The sequence below is a fragment of the Podarcis pityusensis genome (assembly GCF_964106645.2).
Source record: "Podarcis pityusensis genome assembly, chromosome: 17".
NCBI classification, from domain to species: Eukaryota; Metazoa; Chordata; class Lepidosauria; order Squamata; family Lacertidae; genus Podarcis; species Podarcis pityusensis.
Genome location: NC_138042.1, coordinates 30,181,522 through 30,206,293, shown reverse-complemented (window position 1 = coordinate 30,206,293; position 24,772 = coordinate 30,181,522). Strand labels below are relative to the sequence as shown.

The following is a 24,772-nucleotide window of genomic DNA, read 5'->3' as shown; positions in this document are numbered from 1 at the left end:
CTCAGTTGACACGAGGCGATCAACAAGACCCAGAACATGCCCCAGAATGCTTTGCAACAGATGTGGATTTTTTCTTGGCTCAAAGAATGCATTCACCCTCAGCTAACCCTAAAGAAGTTGTGCGGCAGTGGTCGGTGTGACCACCCCACTCTCACCCACATGCACAACAAACAACACAAGCAACAACCCCCAATCCTCAACTGATCCTTCTAGGTCAGCTGAGGACTCTGCACCGAAAGAGTTTCTCTTCTGAATATGTACCTGCCCTTACAGCCTTTAAGCCAGCAGGCAGAGGAAGAGGACTCAGCTCACAAAGCTACTTCTCCCTTCAAGTTTACTTTTCTATTTAGCATTTATGGTTCTCCCTTTTGCTGGATTCCACATACATCCAGATACTTTGAACTACTAACGTTTTTATCTGGATACTGCCCACACGACATGACATTCTGCAATTTTGCTTTGAAACAGTTATTTAAATGCCAACCCACTATTAATTATCCTATGAAACAGGATAATTTCCACTGTTTCTGCAGTGGCTATCTTTGTAACGGTGCTCTGTCATGACTGACCCGCACATACCTCAAATTCCAGATAATGATCTTTCAGTTTGTAGTCCTCCACTTCCTTGCCTTTAAGTTTCTTATCTGGTGGGTAGGAACGATGCTCAGCTAGTTCAGAGGAGATTTGCTTCAGTTTACTTTCATGTGATTTCAGCTGATCATCCTGCAGGAGACAATAGTATATGTCACAGCGAATCTCTAGTATATTTAGAAAACGTAAAGGAAAGGGACAAGAATATGAACTACAGTTATCATAATATATTGCTAGGGGCTGTTTTGAACCAGGTAACACAAATACAGAGAAATGTTACCAACAAATAACTTTCTGGAGGGCCAGTCAAGAGACCTGGTCAGCTAGCTGTAACTATTGGATGCTCGTTTATTTATACTTCACTTCTGTTTTAGATGAACTGCAGCTTATCTTGATGTCCAAACTCAGACAACAGTGGCTAATGAACTGCTATGAAGTTGGCTTTTTCCAACAAACCTTAGTAAAATTTAAGCACATTCTATGGTTCAGACCACTAAACAGCAGGTAATCAAAACTCAAAGCTGCTTATCTTTTTCTTGTGACAATGATGGGAGAAGGGGGAATGCATGAGCCCAGTGGTTGCTGCAACTTGCCCATGTAGCACTAAACCAGGCACCCCCAAACTCGGCCCGCCAGATGTTTTGGGACTACAATTCCCATCATCCCTGACCACTGGTCCTGCTAGCTAGGGATGATGGGAGCTGTAGTCCCAAAACATCTGGAGGGCTGAGTTTGGGGATGCTTGCACTAAACCATAGGTTAGCATTGCATGCAAACACAACTATTATGCCTCTCGTTCAGGACCAATTAAGGTCAAAACGAACGAGGATTGCTCAAAATTATGGTCTATAAACCTATCTAAGCATGATTTCAAAGCTATTTCTGCTTAATGCTAATTACAGCTTGCTCAATTCTGGCATAACTACTGTTATGGTAAACCATGGAGAAGGGGAAGCAATTCACATACAATGCAGGGGGGGAGGAGCCCACAGTGCACTGGGGAACTGGGAGATTAAATGTCTGAACTGGGTCACTACAGTAAAAATGGTGACCCAGGCTGGACTACATGTTTACCACAGAACCCTCTATCCTGAGCTTCTTTAAAAGAAAAAGCAAACAAAAAGGAAGAGAGATAAAAACTGGAGGGGCCTTAATCTGGCATCTTCAGGCATCCCCTGAAAAACCCCCACCACCCTCCAAGGTGCTATTTTCCCCTGTTGCAGAAAATGGCATCTTTAGGGGCAAATAAGCAGGTGGGGGTTTCATGGAGAAAAATGTGCAGGGGAATAGGCAGATCCTGCTCTCCCCACATGCCATGGTCCTGATCTGGATTAGGGCCCTAAGCAGTTGCTTCTCCTTCCTTCCTTCCTTCCTTCCTTCCTTCCTTCCTTCCTTATCTACTCCATTCTGGATCTTGGGTACAGAAACAGAGCCTGCGAAAGCAACTCTTTGCGTAGTCACATCTTGATATGAGCAGCAACTTCTAATACAGCAGCCAAGCAGAGTTGACAGTACACATTTCATCCTCTGCAGTATACGCAGGAGCCTACTGGCAAGTTCTCTATCTCACAGATAAAAACAGACGGTTCTCAGATTATGCCTGAATTTATCTCATTGGAAAGCATAACACTTTTTGCCCCTGCCTTTTGGCTTAAAACAGCTCCTGTCCTTTCGCTTCTCCTTCTCTCCTTTCTACCAACACACAAGGCCCTATTTTCCTGAACGGGTAGCTGAAACAGGAAATTATCCAGCCAAACACCAGTTTCTGTACTGTGGCAAATCAAAAAATAATCAAAATCTGTAAGCTAACCTGGGATTTAATGCAGGGTAAAATAATATTGCAGGCCCAGTTCATAGCAGCAAGGAAGAGAAAGAACAAGTGAGCAAGAGACCTGGCCACAAAAGTGGCTCTGTCTGTTTGTGTGCTTCTGGACAATGGCTATTTTGGGGTAGGATTGTTACCATAAAGCACCAATGCTGCAGCAAGCAAAGGCTCTAGCAGCTCAGCCAGCTGCTTGTGGCTGGAAAGCCAGACAGGATGTTTGTGACTGTTGCCATGGGAACAAAGGGGCAGTCCATTCTGTACTGAGCACCGGATGTTAGCTCAGTGTGTGTGTGTCATATGACCCGTACTGGATGTACTTGGGAGGAGTTTTTCTTCTTGCTGTTGTTGAGTGCAGACATGATTCTCTGTACTGATGTAAGAGGCAGAAATAAATGATGTAAATAGTTTTCTGTCTGCTTCTTTCCCCTCCCTGGGGACACCAAAGGGGAGAGAGGAAGAACGGTGTGTTCCTCTCATACATCTGAGAAGAATCGCCGGACCTCGCCTGCTTATCAGCAGAGGTTGGGAGACGCGGGGAGGTTGACAGGAATATCTGCCGGTGCCTACGCTGTGGCACATTCCTCTGACCCAGGCAGAAATCCAACAGTGGTAGCAGAGGAAGGTTTCGATCCATCGACCTCTGCATGAGAGGCTGGTGGATTGTCCTCCTCTGCTCCAAGGAGAAGGCAAGCGTCTGAAAGCAGCCAGAGGCTCCACAGACAGCTGGTGGAAAGAAGAGGTGTTTTCCAAGCAACAAAGTTCAAGGTATGCTGCATTTCGGGCTAAAAGTGTGAACGCAGGAAGATTAATTCCCTGGTTCACGGAGCTGCGTTTCAAAGAAAACAAAAGCTCCGGAGGAAGAGGCCTGCAGCTTGAAGGCTGAAGCCTGCATTCCACAAATTTTTGTGGTAGATAAGATGTCTTATTGAAATGCATTGTTGCTAGGTAACGGTCCTGGAAAGTTACTGGCAAAGGGGCTGGACTCTGAGTGTAAGCCTGGGAAAGCGAAACAAAACCAGAGAATGTTTCGGCTACAAGGTTTACGAGCTCTTGGAAGGGACTTTTCAATAGCAGCCTGAGTTTAGCTGCCAGGTGCAAAGAGCGTAAACAATTTGCAGTCTGCTGCGTGAGAAAGAAAAAAACAGCTGTTGGATTTTGCAGCTTGTTTGGAGGTGAGAGAGGCTTGGCTTCAAGATGGATGCCAAGAAAGGGGGAGGTTTGCCTTGCCCACCTTCCTTAACCAATGACAATTATTCATCTTGGTCTGTAAAGATGAAGGCCCTGCTGCAGAATCAGAGGCTTTTTGATGTAATTGAAAACCCCATCCCTGCAGCACCAACCAGAGGTTGGGAGTCACAGAATGTAAGGGCCAGGACTGCTATAATTCTGTGTGTCTCAGATGATCAGTTGGTGCAAGTTCAGCATTTAGAAAATGCGAAAGAGGTATGGGACACGCTGCGTACAACGCATCAGAGAGATGCTGGTTCTTCAGCGTTGCTGTATTTTGAGAAATTGACCAATCTGAGACTTGCGCCTGATGGAGATGTTCAAGCGCACCTGACAGAAATGAAGTTTCTGCGTCAACAGATGGTGGAACGCAATTTCCGTCTTCAGGAGGAAGTGTTTTGCTTCATGATGATAAACAGCCTTAGCCGCACCTACAAGGTTGTTGCCAGTCAGCTTGGTTCCCTACCGGCCGCGCAGCTGACCGCGGAGAGAGTTTGTGCTGTGGTCCTGAATGAACACGACAGACTTGCTGCACTGGAAGAAAAGGACAGGGGGAGGGAAGAACAGAGTTCTAATTCCCCCACTGCTGATGCTACTGGGAAGCATGGAGTAGCATTGAGTGCTGTCCGATGCTACAATTGTGGACAGACTGGGCATCTACAGCGAAACTGTAAGAAGCCGCGCCAGTCAAGAGGAGCAAAGAGCAGCTCTACGAAGCCTCAGGCGTCAGGCAAAAGCCGTACCAAGTGCAAGGTGAAACCTGCAAAGGCTATGATGGCGAAAGGAACCACGCCAGATGTTGGGAACTCGTTCATAATTGACACGGGCGCCACGGTTCATATGTGCCCGCACAGAGGACTGTTTTCGACGTTGAAGAAGCAAAGCTTCACTGTGAAACAGGCCAACGGTCAGGAGTTGGAAGCGACTGGAATTGGGACTGTGTATCTTGAGAGTCTGAACTTGACTATAAGCAATGTTTACCTGGTTCCAGAACTGAGATTTAATCTGCTGAGCGTGTCGCAGATTGCAAAGAAAGGACTGAAACTGTCCTATGATGCTAAAAGCTGCAAGATCTACAAAGATGGAGAACTGTTTCTTACTGCCAAAGAGAAAGATGGACTGTATTTGTTGACTTTTGATCAAAGTGATTACATGAAATGTAATTCTGATGTTTCTAACGAAATCTCTCTCGCAGGTGTGACCAGTGTGAGCACCAGGAAGGTGACCAAGACCAAGAAGGTCGACAGAGCATTCCAGCGGGTGTATGCTGATGTGATTGGTCCTCTAGAACCATCTAGAGGCGGTGCACGATTTTACCTTTTGTGTGTGGATTGTTTCACTAATTATTCTTGGGTTTATATGATGGAGAAACCGCAAGAAACTTTAGAAAAGTTTCAGGAGTTTTGTGACAAGGTTAAAAGTATGCATGATGCTAACATTGATTGTCTTTTCACAGATGAGAAGCAAATTTTTCTGTTACAGAAGTTTCAGAAGTTCCTGGATGGAAAAGGGATAGACCACAAAGTGGCAATTTCGCAAGAAGCGTGGAACAGGGGGGTCTGTGTAAAAGTGAACAAAGAATTGCAAAAGGGAATGAATGCGCAATTGCTGAGTTCACATTTGCCACATGAATATTGGGCCGAATCGCTAGCGTCCTATCTTCATGTGTGGCTGAGAAAAGTCTCAACAGAGTTGGGATGTTCTCCTTTTGAGAAGCTGTTCAATAGAAAACCTTCTGTTGCCTATTTTAAGGTTTTCGGGTCTCATGTGAGAACAGAAGCTCCAGGTGGAGTAAAGAATGCCAGAGGCATTTTTGTGGGTTATGAAAAAGGTCTCTACAGAGTAATTTTGTCTGAATCTGGTCAGGTGATTCTCACAAAGTTTCTAGAGAGTGCTCCAAAGCAAGAGCGGATAGTACAGACATTTCCCACAGGAAACGATTCAGATGATGATGATGATGATGAGTTTGATCTTATTGAGTTCAGTAGTACTGATGATGACAGCGATAGCTCAGACAGCTCAGTTGTCACAGTCATTGAGAGGAAATCTCACATAATGACTAGACCCTCAGAAGAGGAGGATGAACCACTGATTGCTACTGGTTCTCGACAGAGTCCAAAGGTTGAACCAGTGAGCACAGAGGATCAGAACCTCATACGTAGGTCTGAGAGAGCAACGAAGGGTGTACCACCCAAGAGGTATTCAAAGGAGTTTGCTAACCTTGCATATGTTGCTATTGTAAACGACCAAGGACAGATTGAAGCTGTGTCTGAGTCAGAGACAAAGGCACAACAGAGAGTTGTTAACCGAGGTAATGCGAAGTCACACAACCAGAGAGGTACATTGGTTAAACCAGTGGCGGGTAGTTCCAAGGGTGGAACTGAAACAACAGGGGAATGTTATAAATATAACAACTGTTTGTTTTCTTCTCTGGATGACGCTTTGCTCGCGGCACACATTGATACTTTAGGGGGAGTATGTTACCATAAAGCACCAATGCTGCAGCAAGCAAAGGCTCTAGCAGCTCAGCCAGCTGCTTGTGGCTGGAAAGCCAGACAGGATGTTTGTGACTGTTGCCATGGGAACAAAGGGGCAGTCCATTCTGTACTGAGCACCGGATGTTAGCTCAGTGTGTGTGTGTCATATGACCCGTACTGGATGTACTTGGGAGGTGTTTTTCTTCTTGCTGTTGTTGAGTGCAGACATGATTCTCTGTACTGATGTAAGAGGCAGAAATAAATGATGTAAATAGTTTTCTGTCTGCTTCTTTCCCCTCCCTGGGGACACCAAAGGGGAGAGAGGAAGAACGGTGTGTTCCTCTCATACATCTGAGAAGAATCGCCGGACCTCGCCTGCTTATCAGCAGAGGTTGGGAGACGCGGGGAGGTTGACAGGAATATCTGCCGGTGCCTACGCTGTGGCACATTCCTCTGACCCAGGCAGAAATCCAACATGTACTAGCAAATTCAGATTGCACAATGATTTGTGAAACAAATCTGCTTCCCCAAAAGATTGCACTTTTTGCTGTAAGGAAAGTGACAGAAGAAAGAACTGGAAAGTGTGGGATAACACTTGCTTTGATGCCACATCATCTAACCACCCTGCAAACAACTGAGAATGTATGCTCATTATATAGCCATTGTCATGATATAAGGATGAATGCTCAATAAACAGGTTGTCTGGAAGTGCCTCTGTCTAGATATCAGTCTCAGCACTCTTGTCACAATTTAACAGAATTAAGGAAGTTCTGCAGATGATATGGTAGGGCCAGATCAAAACATGATTGATTCTCAAAGGCTGGAAGGAGGGTGGGTCCATCAGAGCAAGCAAAGACTTTTGCCTCCAGCCAAACTCTGTTTCCAAATAAACCCCTAAACTTTCTCCTGTACAAGTTAAGTAGCTGCCACTCACCATGAGGGCAAAACTTGCCTTCTCCCCGGCAATGGGTGCTCAAGACTAACAAAGGTATTGAATGCAGAAGGCTGCAGGCAGTGCCTCTCTTGCCCTCCCCTCTATATATTCCAACCGATTGTGCAACAACATTTTACTGGTTATTACTTGAAATATTTCTACCCATCCTCAAAAGTGTCCAATGTTTCAGGCATGCTCAAGAGCATCATTTCAACTTCATGGAAGACTGAGCACCCTCCTACCTGAGGCTCTGCTCCCCTTTGCTACAGCGTTTTGCTTCAGCTCACATGGGTCTGGACTAATCTGAAAAATGTCCTCAAACAGGGGGATTAACACTTACAAGCACCCTCCCTTCCCTACGTTCAAGTACTTGCCCTATCAATGGCGGGGGAGGGAGCTTTCTGTGGCCTTACTTTACACGGTGGCTCATTAGATGCACACTTGAAATACACTTAGGGTTGTATATTAATCACCTGAGACAATTTGGTTGTGGAAGCAGGTAACAGTGGGCGGCTAAACTTCTTCTGGGATCCAATAGCAGCTGGAAATGGTGGGGCAGAAAAAACGGCTGCCACAGAATTGATCTTGTTGATCCACAACTCCATTTCTTCCGGGCTCCTGCGGAAGAGAGCAAAAGGTCAGTCAGTCTGGGAGCTTGTCTGCTTTGCTTTCTCTCCAGCATCTGCTCTGCCCTAAAAGGAACTGCCGCTCTGAATCATATGTCCTACTTCAGCATCTCAATACTGGACAGTGGGCACTGACTGCACAGCTTGGAAGATTCCACCTGCTTCTTTCTCCATTCTTTGCTAGAGGTTGGTCTAAGCCCAGAAGCCCCCCTTCTCCTAATAGGTGAAATGTTTACCTTATCTTAATACTTGGTGCTTTATCACTAAGCTTCAAATGCAGCTGAAATATTTAACCTGGAAAGGGCCAGAGCCATGGGAGAAGAGGAGCTGCAGCAGCCTAGCCTCTTCAGGGATCATTACAGCATGGCAGTGTTCCCAAACCACAAAAGCTATCCAGAAAGGTACCACAATCAATTCATCTAGGATAATTAAACAGAATGGCACTCTTTCTTTAATTCTCCCAGCAGAAGGCATCCACCAGAGCAGTAGGAAGCCCATAAACATTCCCCGGGAAACCAGAAGAATAAGGGGCTAGATAATCTGCTCATCTGGGATTGCCTACAGCTGGACACTGTTGCACATTCAATCACCTTCCCAAAGAATGGCACAATAGAGAGACGTATCTATAGGTTGCAATATTAAATGACTTCAGTGATGGTTTTCAACTGCAGTCTACTCATCGCTTCGTTCATTGCGACAAGGCAGCTTTCTCTCTCAGTGAAGTATTTATCGCCTCCAGTTTATTTATTTATTGAATTTGCATACCGCATACGAAGATCACAGGGTGGTTCGCAACATAAAAATACGAAACGAGAACACAAAATACATAACAAAACACCCACCCACACCCCACAAACACATCTAAAATACCACAGAACGTTAATCAGCCAAAGGCTTGGTTATAGTTTCTTATGCTGGCTTGAAACTTCCATGGGGGGAAATGACAAAAATGTTAGTGGTTGGCTGCACTCCACCAGATCCTTGCCAGCTTCCTCAAGAGTAAAAAAAACCAAAAAACCCAAAGCTCACAAGCAATTGTGACCAGCAAGGGCCAAGTATACTTCCAGCCAGATTGTTTCTCAATACCACCTTGGGTATTGGGTTGTAAATGTTTCTTTACTATTCAAAATAGAACAGCATGGAGATGATGCTTTGGTTTTGGCCAAAACCAAACCAAACAAAACACCATCAGTTTTATACTGCTTTTTGGTTGGATTCCCTATTCCAGAAAAATGACTAAAGCTCTATTTGGGCATTAACTTCCTTCGTTTGGTGATAATTATGTTTGGTTTGGAGGGTGTAGTCAAGCCTAGGACTGTCTCTGTCACCTCAGCTATTATTGTTTTCTCTCTTTCTCTTTTATATGCATCTTTGTTCTCACCCCCCCTTTCCCTTTTTCCATTTGTACCACATTATTTCTTTAAAATTGAAATTATTTCAATAAAAATATTAATATTTTAAAAAATCCTGAGTCCATTAGGCAGAAGGTGGGTGGCAGAGCAACTGAATTCATAGCAGTGCCCCAACCAAGTACAGACACCGAACCAAGAATGGATGGGGTGCCCAGTAAGGAAAATGAAACGTTTAGAGGTTTTGGTGACCCCAACCCCACCTCTGTCTTGCGGCTGCATTGATTATCCAATCAGTAGCATCAGGGTCAAAACAGGATCTGCTGCCACATCTGAACAGGGTTGGGATGCTGCACACCAGATCGATGCCTTCATGCAAGTTCAAACAAGGGATCACAGCTGTGTTACTGGAATTTGAACTGATACTAAACTGCACCAGCTGTCAGGCTGATGAGTGACTGATGGAACCGCAGGGGTTTGATGAGCTGGAAGACAGGCCTGGCTCTTTTCTCCCCTTTCCTGGCATACTCTTCTCTCAGCTACAAGCAACTATTCTGCCATGTAAATAAAAAAAAAATATTCCACAAGCAATAAGAACAAAAAGATGGAGAGCTTATCCTGTGATACACTTAGCTTGCTGGCTCAAAACTAGTTTGAGTTACTGAGTCTATGCCTTTTCATTTTCATACTCTCTTATATTCAAGAATAATTTATTTATTTATTTTAATCCAGTGTGAGAAGACACACCATCCTTGACTGTGAGCATATTTTGCTTGAATCCCTAAAGGAATCAAAAGGGAACCTACTGGGCTTGGAAAAGCAGGACCCTCCAGTCAGCCGTCTTGAGCTTCAGAACATTTGGCTTCTTCTCATAGTCTGTCGCCTTCGATGCTAATGCATGGTGCACGCTGACTGCATTCTTAAGATCTTCCTCTGATAAAGCTTTATCTGGTTTGTATTCATCCTGCAGAAGCCCAAATTAAGAGAGTACAAATTATTATATAGTGCCGGTGTTTTTAAAGCCTGATTACATTTCAAAAGAAGGCAATAAACAAAAGTGTTATTTAAAAGAGTCATTAACTTAGCAAAAAACAAACCAACAAACCCATATGCAGCTACAACCCTGTGTATGTTTACTCAGAGATAAATCCCACTGCACTGAGACTTAATAATAATAATAATAATAATAATAATAATAATAATAATAATTTTTTATTTATACCCCGCCCTCCCCAGCCAAGGCCGGGCTCAGAGTGGCTTACAAGCAATAATAAAAACAAGATGAATGATTACAACTTAAAAGCAAAAATAAAATACAACATTGAAATAATGGAACATTAAAATATTAAAATGTAGCCTCATCGCAGGAGGAGAAGGAAAAGAAAAAAGAAAGAGGGAGGGAGGGAATCAAATTGGCTCCAAGCCAAAGGCCAGGCGGAACAACTCTGTCTTACAGGCCCTGCGGAAAGAAATCAGATCCTGCAGGGCCCTGGTCTCATGAGGCAGAGCGTTCCACCAGGCCGGAGCCAGAGTTGAAAAGGCCCTGGCTCTGGTTGAAGCCAATCTAACTTCCTTAGGGCCCGGGACCACTAGGGTGTTGCTATTTATGGACCTTGAGGCTCTCCGTGCAGACTTAAGACTGCAATCCCATGCAAACAATTGGGGGTAAGCACTGTTGAACTCTTTGGGACTTTCTTTGGAGTAAATCTGCATAGGATCAACTTATTTAAAAACAAAAATGCTGCTATTTAAATGTTTGGGGTTTTTTTTTTAGCATTTCAGATTCAAAACAAGCATTTGCAACCTAATAATCTTTAACTGGAGATGCCAGGATTTGAACTTGGATCCTTCTGCAAGCAAAACATAAGCTCTACTACCACATCATAATCTCCTAATATTTTCCCAATTACAATTTTCCTAATGTGCAAGACACCGTTGCCTATCATCTGCTAGAGTGATGTGCAATGTTCAAGAAGGAGTTTCTCTATGAAACAGAGAGAGAGAGAGAGAGATTGAGAGATCCTACCATAGCACAAGTTTGGATCGTCTTGTGTTCTTAAGGGCTTAATCACTGTTGGATCTGGCCGTCTACTTTTGAAAACTCTTGATGAGTAAAAAAATAATCCCACACAGTAAGCTGCTCTGTAGCAAGATCCCCTGATCTGCCACTGTGGTTTCCATTTCCCATCCCCAGCAGTGAATGCTTTGCTTATATGACATCTCCAAAGTACACTGTTGGGGGCTGCTTGTTTTTTTAACATTATTAAGGAAAAAATGTCATAAAAACAACTTCCAGTAGCATCCACACTGGTTACATAATGTGTCTTCAGCAGACAGACATTACAGGTCAGCTCTTCATTAAGTCAATTTCAGCTCAGTACTGACCCATAGCAAATTCACCGTAGAACAGCCTGCAGCCAGCATATTAAGAAAGGTAAATCAAAGATTCTTCCGTGTTCAGGAGATGGGTTTTGACTAATATGCTATGTATCCTATATAGGATGGCTAACTGGAAGTCAAAGTATGTTTTTTAGGATGGGAAACAATGCTATAGAAATCAAGCGAGTGGATCTGTGCCTGTGTGCTTGTTAACAGTAGTATGGCAAGGAAAAAACACAGCTCAGGAAACAGAGGAGAAGCTGCTGTGCCTTTTAATAGTTGCGTAAAAGAGAGAATTTCAGCAGGGCCATCTTTTCCCAACCCTACAAGAAAATCTGCTCTTGCTGAAATCCACTCTTCTATAAAACTGTCAATGGTACATGAGTTCTGTCCTCCTCTAAGTCTTATTAGTCTATATAATCTGTCACCTGCTGTTGACAATGGACATGACACCTTGGTTGGTTTTTTTACTGACATTGCTTCTGCTATTAACAGACCTACAATTTTAGTAGTAAATGATTCCAATTCGCGTTTCACAATGAAGGTTGGAGGAGGAAAGTTTTTGACATCAACAGAAAAGATCAAGAAAAGAGATGGGGGTATGTCCGGCAATGAATAAAATCTTTCTGCTTAGGCAGCGGCTCCTTTGGGTCTGGGAGCTTGAGCAATCAATCTCAGGGACTTCACTGGTCCCTTGTTCCCATGGATCTGGTGTTTCCCTAGAGTTTTATAAGAGGTGTTTACTCAGACATAAACCCCACTGTCTATTACAGGGCCTATTCCAAATAAGTGTACATAGGATTAGAGCCTTGGACTGCAATCCCATGGACTTGTTTTGCATACCCACCTGCGCTCATTTGGGAGAAAGGCGAAATATAAAGGTAACAATAACAGAACTCTCCTGCACTCTTTGTCATGAACAGGCCCCAGCCATTGAGAACCAAGACTGTTCTTATCTGCGCAACCACATTCTGCGTCATCTGTTAACCACACAAGTGATGGAACTTTATGCATTCTTATGTATATTGATATATTTGCTCCACTCCTGAACCCATGGGACACTTGTTGCTAAGTTGTTTAGGAACTGCAGGCAGTTTCAGCCTGCCCCAATCTATGCCACTTAATGCTTTCAGGAGAAAAATCTGGATGTTGCTAGTTCCAATAATCAAGTTGCCAAAAAACAATAGACTCATTCCCTGTCTCACTAAGCTCTTCCAGATGCTTAGCCGTAGTACGGTAAGAATTTCCTGAACTTGATTTTATGGTATTTGTACCAGTGCTTTGTGAGTCGCTGTCCTACAATGTTAGCTCTGACCAAAAAGCTGGCAGTTCCCAGAATTGTTCAAGCTTGCCCCTTACGTATCTTCTACCTTCAGCTTCATTGTAAAGAACCCTGGATGCCCCGTCACACAATTTCTGTGTCTCGTTCCTCTTCACAGCTTACTTCTTCGATTTTCCATTATCCCCCACTGAGAAATTATATTTCAAAACAAGCCCTGTGGCATTAAACATGGCATTTGAAGGCTATGACTTTGCATGTTTGTTCTGTGGGTTGTGTAGATTCATCGTCTCCACTTTTACCATGTTTCTTTTCTTTTCCATTTCAGAAAAGGGAATCTCTGGCACTCAGTGACTAAGCTTGTGGCCGATACAATCTTCAGGCTACAGAAGCAGAGATGAATCAAGGCATTTCTTTTTAAAAAATACTGAGTGGGAAAGCAGAGGCATCCAGAGGTGAAATGGCTGAGTCAAGGTCATAAAGCAAGATGGTGGCAAAGTGATGCCTTTCTGAAGCTATCACGTTGAAAAAGGAGTTGAAGCTTGAGAGGTTTGCTAGAAAAAAAGTCCACAGTTGAAACTTTCATTCCTGTTAAGACTGCAAGTTCTTCTCCTCTTAGGGCTCCTCTCACATTATCTTCATGTTGTGAGAGCCACTGCAGCAAAAGCGATGTCAGAAGCTCTGGCCCTAATGGAAAGGTCCCATATTGCAGCTCCCTTTCCACAACCACGTTGTTCCAGTTACCAGGAGTGGCAGCGGCTCAGAGCTTCTCATGTTACTCTCACAGAAGTGAGAAGAAGCCACACTAAAGTGATCCCAGTGCCATGAAGTTAACGTGTCAACACGGTACCATTGTGGTGGATAGTGTATCAGACAGGGAAACCTGAATTCAAGCTCCTTCCCAGTCTAGAAGTTCACTAGTTGGGCCTTGTATTATCAAAACTTACCTAAAGAACCTATCATAGAATCACAGAGTTGGAAGATACCCTGAGGAACATCTAGTCCAACCTCCTGCAATGCAGGAACATGCAGCTGTCCCTTACGGGGTTTGTACCTGCAACCTTGGCGTTATCAGCACCACGTTCTAACCAACAGAGCTATCCTTGGGTTCCTCCATTAATATATGGGAAGGGTCATAGCTCACTGGTAGAACACCTGCCTTACATGCAGATCTTAAGTTCAAACTCCAGCATCTCCAGGTAGACCTGAAAATGTCTCCTGCCTGTGCAGCCGCTGCCAATCAATGTTGACAATACTGTGGAGTTTGGTAGCAGAGGATGGTTTCGATCCATCGACAAACCAATTGTCTCACTCAGTATGGCAGGTTCCTGTGTTGCAAGCAATAATCCTTCAAAAATGTTCCTGTTATTGGCTCATTTTCCATGGCTGGGCACCCTCCCTTGAAGACGGACCACCATTTAAAAGAAAAATGTAAGCAATTTGCCCATCTGCACAACATTATCTTTTTTTAAAAAACAAAAACCCAAAGAGATCAAAGAGCAGTCGAGTGGCCACGACAAAAGTGTAGCAAACTCCGACACACTCGGTAATTTTTCAAAGCCACACGTGCCTTTTCATTCATGTCCTTAAAGACCTCTCCTTCAAAAATTAATCCTGCAATTGCCTTGTCGGCTAAAATCCTCCATTTTTCAAATCAGTTTTTGAAAAATTGCTTTTGTAATGGCTGAATTTGGGATTAGCTAACACACATATCAAAAAGAAAAGGAGCTCATCTCTCTGTCTTAGAATGAAATGCGGTTGCTGGGAAAGTTGGGATAAAAAAAAAAGAAACAAAGAAACCTGAGTACCATCTGTTCGTTTTTAATTGTAAACAGGGATAGGATTATCATCTATAATGGGAGAAAATGTTTCCTGTAACCTTCTATCTCTGCCTCAGTCTCCATAAATTTCCTTCAGATGTGAAAACATTTGGCACTTGCTAATTACATAGTGTCTATTTCATGGCAAAACTTTGGTGTTCTGGGTATTTCAAGGAAACAAGCAAAGAGGAAGCGTTTGTGACTTAACATGCATCACTCTTTTGAGTACCCTGTGCTTCCAGGTTTCACATGCAGTGCTGGGGAAAGAGGAAGAATTTCCCAAGCTTGTGGAAGTTTTAAGTATCTCTGGGGGAGTTGGGGAGACAATATGTGCTCCTTCATCTTCACCCCTAACTTCACATAAGACCTTAATGCAGGGATAATAGTAATATAATAATAATAATAATAATAATAATAATAATAATAATAATATTTATTTATACCCTGCCCTCCCCAGCCAGAGCCTGGCTCAGGGCGGCTAACACTAATAACATCACAGTAAAAACATAATAGAGGAAAAAGAGAGCAGGGGGGAACCAATTTAAAATACAGGTTAAAATGCAATTTAAAATGCAGACTCATTTTAGAGTAGCTGATATTGGGGAGCCTCTGGCCCTCCCAATTATTGTTAGACTCCAACTCCCATCAGACCCAGCTAGCATGGCCAGTGGACAGGAGTGATGGGATTCATAGACCAGCAACATCTGGAGGGCCTCCCGTTCCTGCCCTAAAGTATGTGGAGATGAAGTACTCCAGCTTCTGCTCCCTTCCTTGAAACAGCCAAATGCAGCTCAGATACAGGGAGCATCTAAAGCGCCTCAGAGAGGTGAAGTAATTGCAGACCATACTATCATTCACTTGGCTTGTGGGCACAGAACACACACACAAGCCAACGAAGGAAGAAGACAGGGTGAAACGTCTCTCCTTTATTCTTCATCCAACAAGGAGTTCAAGGGAGTGTATTGGACAGGGAACCTCTTACCTTTTGCAAATAAAGCACAGTTCCTTTAAGAACAGCATAAAAGGCTTTCCATCCTCTCTTCCCTCGTGGAGCTATCAAAGTAGAACATGGACAAAATATATATATGCATAAGTAACCATTGGTAATATAAATCAAGAGTGTGCTCTGTTCAGGATCTACCCCTTGTTTAATATGGGGGCAGGAACAGAAATAAGCAACAGTGCATATGTCTTGTTAATAATAATAATAATAATAATAATAATAATAATAATAATAATTTATTTATACCCTGCCCATCTGGATGGGTTTCCCCAGCCACTCTGGGCAGCTCCCAATTGAATATTAAAAACACAGTACAGCATTAAACATTAAAAACTTCCCTAAACAGGCCTGCCTTCAGATGTCTTTTAAAAGTAGGATAGTTGCTTATTTCCTTGACATCTGATGGGAGGGCGTTCCACAGGGCAGGTGCCACTACCGAGAAGGCCCTCTGAATACATCCTTGGAAGAAACATTGCTGTTAAACTCGTGATTCTACCAGCTACTTATTGATATGCCAGCCCTATTTTCACTGAAGCCACTTCCTCCGAGACAGTGACAGAAAGCCCTTCAGTTTGGTGGAGGGTATGAAAATGGGTGCAGAGAAAGCCATTTGTCATGTCTCTCATGCTTGGTGTAGCCTGGGCCGGAATATGTGAGGGACTAGGGTCTAAGTAAGGAGCCAGGCCTAAGCAAGGGAAGCCATCATAGGTATAGGAAGTGATCGGCCTCCCCTTCAAGAAAGCCCTGGTGAAGAAGGGAGAGGGGAAGGGGGTTTTCTTACAGCTTGTCGGGTGCAAGAGAAATAGCCAGGTGAGAAATGGAGAGCTCTGGTGAAACAGCAAAAATATTCAGTCAGAGAGGAAGGGGCTGGAGCCCTACACTAACCCTCCCACCTCCTCCTTGTACAAGGCCTCGCTTACAGAATGCTCTGAGCATCTGGGGGCTCCCTCCTTGGTAAGCTTCACATAGATTTGTACAGTGTGAACGTTCCTTCAGTTCTCCTTCCAGCTTGCAAGGTGAAAAAGGCTGCTCTGAAACCCTGGACTCATCTGCCGGCACCCTTTACTTCCATTCCCATGCAGCAGTGGGGGCAAGTGAACTGGACTGGGCAGCTGCACCCACGTACCTTTCCGATCATTTCATCCTCTCCCCCCCCCCCTTCTCCATTGCAGCATGTAGAGAAAACAGTTCTCATTCAAATGCACTCACTCTTCTTCCCATCCATATCAGCGTGGATTTTACGTGCCAGGAATCCAGTTTTGTATACAGCAGCATTGGGGTCGTGAGGAATGTCCAGGAAAGGGTTACCAGAATTGCCTATGCGGTTGCCAGACTTCGACTGAGTTCCATTATCCTTCTCGTCGGTACCATCCGAGGGGGATTTTTTCTTTTCTTCATCATCTCTAAAGCAAATTTGGAAAAAACAACAACACATACATACATACATAGTAAAGGTAAAGGGACCCCTGACCATTAGGTCCAGTCGTGACCGACTCTGGGGTTGCGGCGCTCATCTCACTTTATTGTCCAAGGGAGCCAGCGTACAGCTTCCGGGTCATGTGGCCAGCATGACTAAGCCGCTTCTGGAGAGCCAGAGCAGCGCACGGAAACGCCGTTTACCTTCCCGCCGGAGCAGTACCTATTTATCTACTTGCACTTTGACGTGCTTTTGAACTGCTAGGTTGGCAGGAGCAGGGACCGAGCAACGGGAGCTCACCCCATCACGGGGATTCGAACCGCCAACCTTCTGATCAGCAAGTCCTAGGCTCTGTGGTTTAACCCACAGCGCCACCCGCGTCCCTACATACATACATACACACACCTAAATTCAGTTGGTGAGCCCAATGCAATCTTTATCTTTTTAAAATCAGATTAAGGAGAGGAATATTTTTTTTATCACCTCAGCCTACCAAGTAAGTGGAAAGACACTTCCTTCATGTTAGGCGCTGTGGTCTAAAAGGAACTGCAGTACTTCTAACATACACCTAATTTTAAACCTGCAAGAAATCTTATTAGTTTCAGCGGGATGGCTCATATATTTATATTTAGAGATATGAATCAGAACCAAAACCTCTGCACCATTCTCCTGGGGCTGAATGTTTTAATTCGTTCATATCAATATTTCTACCCCAAGAGAGCATTAACTATGTAAGACATGTAACTAGAGCCAGTGTGACGTAATGGTTAAGAGTGTTGGACTAGGACCTGGGAGGTAAAGGTAAAGGTACCCCTGCCCGTACAGGCCAGTCATGTCCGACTCTAGGGTTGTGCGCTCATCTCACTTAAGAGGCCGGGAGCCAGTGCTGTCCGCAGACACTTCCGGGTCACGTGGCCAGCGTGACGAAGCTGCTCTGGCGAGCCAGCACACGGAAACGCCATTTACCTTCCTGCTATAAAGCGGTACCTATTTATCTACTTGCACTTAGGGGTGCTTTCGAACTGCTAGGTGGGCAGGAGCTGGGACTGAGCAACGGGAGCTCACCCTGTTGCGGGGATTCGAACCGCCGACCATACGATTGGCAAGTCCTAGGCACTGAGGTTTTACCCACAGCGCTACCTGCGTCCCTGGGAGAGCAGGGTTCAAATTCCCACTCAGCCATGGAACTCACTGCATGACCCTGGGCCAGTCACCATCTCTTAGCCTAACCTACTTCACAGGGTTGTAGTGAGGATGACATTGGGGGGACGACCATATACACCACCTTGAGATCTTTAGAAGATAAAGGTGGTATACTATCATCACCATCCTCATCATCACTGCTATATGCCACTGTTGTAAAAAAAAATGCCAGATTTAGTGTTGTTAAGAAGACATCTCTCGCTTGAGTGTAAAGATTATGAAGGAACAGAAGGTAGAACATAGTTGTAAAGCCATGTAGGATTCCAGGTTTTTTTAAATGGCAAAATGTCGGAATGCTAATCGGGGCAGCAGCTCTCTGTGTATCATACATTTTTGACCAAGGACTTATTGACTCGGTTTAATCCTGCAAATAATGACTGCACCAAACAACTTCAAGATTCTGGTTTAAAGCACAGAACAAGAGCGGTTAGACAGAGAACGCCTCTTGTCCAACTGACTGTCAACAAGTTCTCCCCCCCCCCCCCCCGTTTCATCAGCAATGCACTAGTTCATTCTGTTCCAATACTACTGGAGTGACATCAACTAAGGGGAGCGAGGGCTGTTATTTGATCTAAAATGTAAGAGCCATCTGCTGCACCCATAGCAGCACAGCACAATGTTTCCCACAGGGCACAGGGCTCACTTTGGAGCACCAGTGGAGAGAGGCCACAGTCATTTGAATGAATGCTGCACCATACAGAGTCTGTCTAGCCCAATGTAGTTTGCTCCAGTTGACAGCAATTCACTAAGGTCAGAGAGAAAGAAAGGCCTTTCTCAGGCCTACAACCTGAATGCCTTCTTGGTAGGAGAGCCTGGATCTGGCTGTAGAAAAGCCACGGCTGTAGAAAAGCCATACATGTATTCTGTCTTTCTCTCTGTGCTGAAATCAGTCACAGCCCAGGTCTCAATTAACAGAACTGCTATCTAAACTATAAAATGCACACTTTGAAGACATCTTTCCTGGTGGAAATTCTGTCATCTTAAGGAGTCTGACATAGATGGACTATAACTCAGTCCTCTGCAATATCTCCTTTGCTTCCTAACTGTAGAAAAAAAACCACAGCAGCCGTCACTTATTTCTAGTTTTATCAGCTAATGCTCATTTCCCCAAGCCCCTTGGCCCTAATCAAGAAAAGCAATTCTACCCTCTAAATGTTAAGATGTTTATAAATTACTCCAAACAGAACCAAGTAATTTCGCAAGTGTCCTTGTCAAGTGTGGAGTACCTGTATAATGTCAGGAGTTCGGGTGGTGTAGACTGTACAGAATATGCTTGCTGATCAAACAGGTTGGATAGTTCAGTTGGTTAGAGTGTGCTGCTGATAACGCCAAAGTCACAGGTTCAATCCCCAAAAAGGACAGCTACATATTCCTGCATTGCAGGGGGTTAGACTAGATGATCCTCAGGGTCCCTTCCAACTCTAAGCTTCCATGATTCTATGAAAGTAAAAAGCTACCTCATTTAACTTTGGTCACTTGGCCATCTGCTTCAGCACTGTCTATCCTGACTGGTAGTGGCTCTTCAAAGAGGTCTTTCCTGTTAATCTAGTGCCAAGACCATTTTAGACAAAGATGCTGGAAGCATTCTTCATGCAAAGGATCTGCCCAACCACTGAGCTGCAGGGCACTCTCAAAACAAGTTCTAGTCCTATAAGTCTGATTCTGTAGATGTCAGTAGCCACTGAGAAAACTACATTTCCCAAAGGCCTTCTAAATCTTGTGTTCCAGTGCTCCAGCCCCAAATAATTGTTTTCTGGCAGAGATTCTTCTCTGGCCCATAATTCTTTGGCTCCAGAACTGGAAAAGAATTTGGAGTTTGGAATTAAGGTCCAAATGCACTCACCTCTTCTTTGTGATGAACATTATGAACCTGCAAAGCCCATATCCAAGCCGGAGAGGTATGAGTTTCACTAAGGTAATAGGGGAGAGGCTTCCTCTCCATTACGGAGGGATTTGCCCAACAAGGGAGCTCTTGGCAAAGGAACTGCAATCTAAACTGCACTGTTCTAAAACGGTATAGTTAAAAGAACACAGAGTTCTACCCACCCTCTGTCATCCTCTGCTACACCCTGCCCCTCCCCCCATCCTGGTCATTTACCTTCTCACTTCTCCACCTTCCCTGGTTATTCAGGGCAGAGTCTCCACGATGACACATGTGTCCTAAATTGGCTGGTTTCTACTGCATGATGCTATCACAAGCAAGATGGCCCTAGAAAACTGGGTACTCTTGGAAGTGCCACTGAGAGGGAAACGGCTTTCTCCGTCAGTAGAGAAGAAGAAAGAGGAGAAGGGAGGTAAGTTCTTGTGGCCACTCTTAAGTACATGGATGAAGGTTAAATGAAGGACAGGATAGAAGGCAGAGTTCAGACAGTGGAGGCTGGCAGCTGATTTCAACAGTGATGAAACCACATGTCAAAAGCAGCAGCTGATTTAAATGAAAATCCTGAAGGACCACAGCTACTCCAACGGTCTGCTTTTAGGTACCATTGTAACTGCACTTGCCCACATTCCCCTATCCCAAAAGTCATCCCTGCCTCTCATCCCTCTCATTCCCACCCTGCCTGCCCCCCCCCCCAAATTGGATGCTCCTTGAAGTGAGGGTCTTGCCTATTTTTTCCTCTTTGTAACTGTACACTAATGAGACTGTATAAGTAATAATACATAATAATAATTAACTTCCATTATCATCAGGAGCAATTTGATAGTGACTGCTACTGTCATGGGAGTGCAAAGGACTCAGTAATACTGAACGGGTAATTATGGCATCTTTCATCCCGCAAACCACCATCAGTGCAGGAATAGAGCCTGCAGATGTTCCACTGCAGTTGCTGTAACTTGAAAGCTCTTAGAGCAGCAATAGCTGGCTCCATAAAAGCAGCCTTCTTACCAACATCAAAATGGGCATGGCTGCATTTAAACTGACATCCTCTGTTCTGCCACAGCCTTCACACAACAGCCACGATTCTCTCTCACTACAGAAAGCACCAGCATCATAAGGAAGTCAAGCAAGCAGGGATGACAGGAATGATTAAAGTGTCTTGGCAGACACTGGACTCCTCATGCTTGGCTTTGAATTCCAATTGTTAGCTTCCTGAAAGCAGCCGAAGTGGGGTACATTAGGCCTTCCGCAATTAATTATCTTTGATATCAGTTCGTTGTCAAGCTATCCATAGTTAATCAAGAGACAAACACGAGACAACAAGCCAACAGGAAGAAATCTGACCCGAGACGTGTTTTCTACTCAGCAAGTTCTGACACAATGTCCTGGAAGATAAAAGGCCGAAAACTAAGCACGTGTTTTATTCATGCTGCCACAGATTAACTGAGGATTTAATTTCTCTCTCTAAGATGAAGTTTCCGAGCCAAATAAAAATGTCCTCCACCCTTACAAGTGGCCTTTCATTGCTAACAACTCGTTTTGCTAGCAGGAGTAACAGCAGGCATGTGGATTTCAGGATATAATAAGGGTTTGACAACCTGCGCTCTTGTTACAGCTTTGAGGACAGCTCATCCAGTGTTCTGTGGACCAGGGAGTTAAGGTCCAAATGCACAAATCAGCACATTTTCCTGATGTGCAATCTCCACTATTTCAAAAAAATCCCATAAAACACCATCAATACAGCACATCTGTAAGGCAGAGTAGAAACTCTGAAACTGTGCCATGAGAAGAATTATCCATCAAGGACACATTTCCCATTGGAACAACAAAACTCAGCGCAGCAGAATGATCTCCCCTCAACCAGTAACATGAGCAATTGCATAATCTCAAGGGAAGGAACAAAGGGCCACTGCGGTTTCTGGATACACATTAAACAACTTGGGACTAGGGTATCTAGCGGACTGCCTTCTCCTCTATGTTCGCTGTTGGGCCCCCTTGAGAGCACTATGCCCCAGAGGTGTCCTCATCTTGTACCAGAAACCAGGTTCTTGGCGTCATAGCTCCAGTTCTCTGCAATCGATCACAAGCCGAAATTAGGAGACACTTACTGTCATGATGTTTAGATGCCTATTAAAGACATTTTTCTTTAAGAAGGCTTTCTGAAATGACCCAGTCATTTGTGGCACAGTTGTATCTCTCAATAAATTGTTTTCTTGCTTTTAGAAGTTGTGTGTTTGAATTTTATTTTGTTGTTTATCTCATGCGCCACTTCAATGGGCTCTATGTTATGAAGCAGTCTATAAATCTGTTAAATTACTACGGCAACAAAAAAACAACAATAATTAAAAAGCATCTCCAGTGCTTGAGCACAAGTGACTAGGCAAAGGGGAGGGCAGGAGTCGAGGAGGCAATAAGCATCAAACTGCCCTGAGTGTATGTACAAGGCATTTGTTTTGAGAGAAAAAAATTACATATACATTACAGGCAGGATTATTGTAATGAGCTAGATGAGGCTTACTTTGAAGACAGTTTGAAGACTTCACTTAGTGTAGTATGAGGCTACTTAGATTACCAACTGGGACTGGGCATTATGAACCATTTCCAGATTCAATTGAAAGTGGCAGTCTAAGAACATCAGAAACTGCCTTATAAAAAGTCAGACCACTGGTCCATCTCACTCAGTGCTGACAACATCGACCATGCTCTTACCATTGAGCCATGCCATTCCCCAAAGTTTGAACCTATAAAGCCCATCATGATTTAGGAGAGGGAGAACTTGAAGAACCACGTGTCTCCACATGCATGTAGCTGTACATGAAGATCTTTGGGGCAGGGTCTCTTGCAAGTAACTTTGCTGAGTGAGGTAGGTGGCTACTGGGCAGAGCAGGCCTTCTCAGTGGTGGCTTTTATGATTCTGTAACTTTTAGTTTACTGGCGTTTTGTATTTGCACTTTAATTGTTTTATTCTGGGAACAGTCCTGGAAATAAGATTGGAAGGTGACCATAAATAAATAAATTTTGTGTGTGTGTGTGTGTGTGTGTGTGTGTGAGAGAGAGAGAGAGAGAGAGAGAGAGAGAGAGAAGATAGCTCAGTTGGTTAGAGTGTGGTACTGATAATGCCAGGGTTGCAGGTTCAATCCCCGTATGGTACAGGTGAATATTTCTGCATTGCAGGGGTTTGGACTAGATAATCCTGTCTATCAAATGTCTGTTTTACAGTGTTTAAGTGCTTCTCAAAACATACTTCAGTAATCCTTGCAACACTACTGTAAGGTGTTGTCAGCATTATTATCCTTACACTGCAAATAGAAGGAAAGACTGAAGCTGAGAAGTGCTTGGTTTGGCTAAGGGCCACCTAATGAGTTATTGGCTTGGGCTGGATTTGAACCCGTGACCTTTCAAGTCCACTGCAGCTCGGTCTCTTAATTGGCATACTGTACTAGCTCTCCTGAATGAATAATGACTATACAGCAAATGAATGCAAGAGGACTTGGTGGGTTGCTCCCCTGGATTGCTGGGGTGGATTTCTGCAAGATCTAGAATCTGTTCCATATGCTGCCTGCATATCAAGCGGAATGCCATAACAGGCGTCATTTTTAAAACTCATTAATTCTGCACAATATACTTACACTGCCCACTCAAGCTTCTCATTTTTGATTGAATTGTAGAGAGCCTGTAAAAGGAAAGGAAGAAGAAATTACTGGGTTCGTCTTGACCGCACACAGAAGATTGCTGATTTTTTTTTTATTTAGAAAAAAAGACCTAAATGTCACAAGCAAGCTGCTTTTGATCATGAAAGCACCCATATAAGGCAAAATCAAGCACAAATGAAATATTATTCAAGAGCAGGGTGGCACAAATGTGCTTGCCATTTTTTAATTCTGCTGAGAGCACTCGCTTTTTACCCAAGTCGAGAGAACAGCAGATGGTCTCTGTGACCTTGCACTGACTTTGGAGGCTCTCCAAAGTCACACTGAGATGTCACACTGACTTCCAAGGTCCTCAAAGCCATAGAGTGAAGGTCAAAGTCCCCACCAACCCCCTGCCCAGTCTAGAACTGGGTAGGATGAGGGAGCTTATGCTGGGCCCCAAAGCTCAGCATTAGATCACTGAGAAAACCTGCTCTCCGCTTTTGGAGGAAGAGCAGGGTCAGTGATGGACAGCAGAAATACTAGGCAATCAAAATTTGCTGACCCTTCAGATCAAGGAAGAATGAATAACTGTTGGTATAAATGTGTATAGAATTTTGGGGTTCCGTCCTGCAAATAAGAGAAATCAAAAGCAATGTCCTGAACAGTGATATGCCACAAACCAAGATTAATCCTGGATTGTTTACAGAGTTAGGAAACCAGCAATCCACATTTTGCTTCTAGGCTTTCCTGGGGCTTTCCATTTGGAGCCACAACACACAGCCTGAGCTCAATCCTTTTTTTTTTAAGCAACACATTTGACTTCTCCAGACACAGGTAAAGGGTCTCTTTAACCCTATGCCCCTCCCTAGCTGAACAGTGACACAGGCCTTGGTAAGTCAAGAAACAAAACAATTAAGAAAGAGCAGCTGGTGTCCACTTGAGGCAAGATGTTCAACTACAGCCTCTTCTGCTGTTTTTGTTGAGGAAGACCCCTTTGTCTGTGGCTTGTCTATAGTTCATGCAGTTGTAAAGTAGCTAATGTTGTGCAAACAAAAAATATCTCACATTATTTACCCTCATACCAGATTGTGATCTTCTACCAAATAACACACAAACACACACACAAATGAA

General features: G+C 44.0%; 1 protein-coding gene across 6 annotated transcripts in view; it reads right to left on the bottom strand.

Annotated features, from left to right (window-relative positions):
• The window catches only part of PSD3 (pleckstrin and Sec7 domain containing 3), a 158,915-nt gene that overhangs the window by 9,885 nt on the left and 124,258 nt on the right, over positions 1-24,772 (bottom strand). For all 6 annotated transcript variants that reach the window (XM_080986705.1, XM_080986706.1, XM_080986709.1 and 3 more), the window contains 6 exons: positions 23,639-23,682; positions 16,720-16,913; positions 15,490-15,560; positions 9,836-9,993; positions 7,528-7,672; positions 580-723 (listed from right to left, as the gene is read on the bottom strand). In XM_080986705.1, coding sequence (XP_080842831.1) covers positions 580-723; positions 7,528-7,672; positions 9,836-9,993; positions 15,490-15,560; positions 16,720-16,913; positions 23,639-23,682 — 756 coding nt within the window. The remainder of the gene's footprint in view (positions 1-579; positions 724-7,527; positions 7,673-9,835; positions 9,994-15,489; positions 15,561-16,719; positions 16,914-23,638; positions 23,683-24,772) is intronic.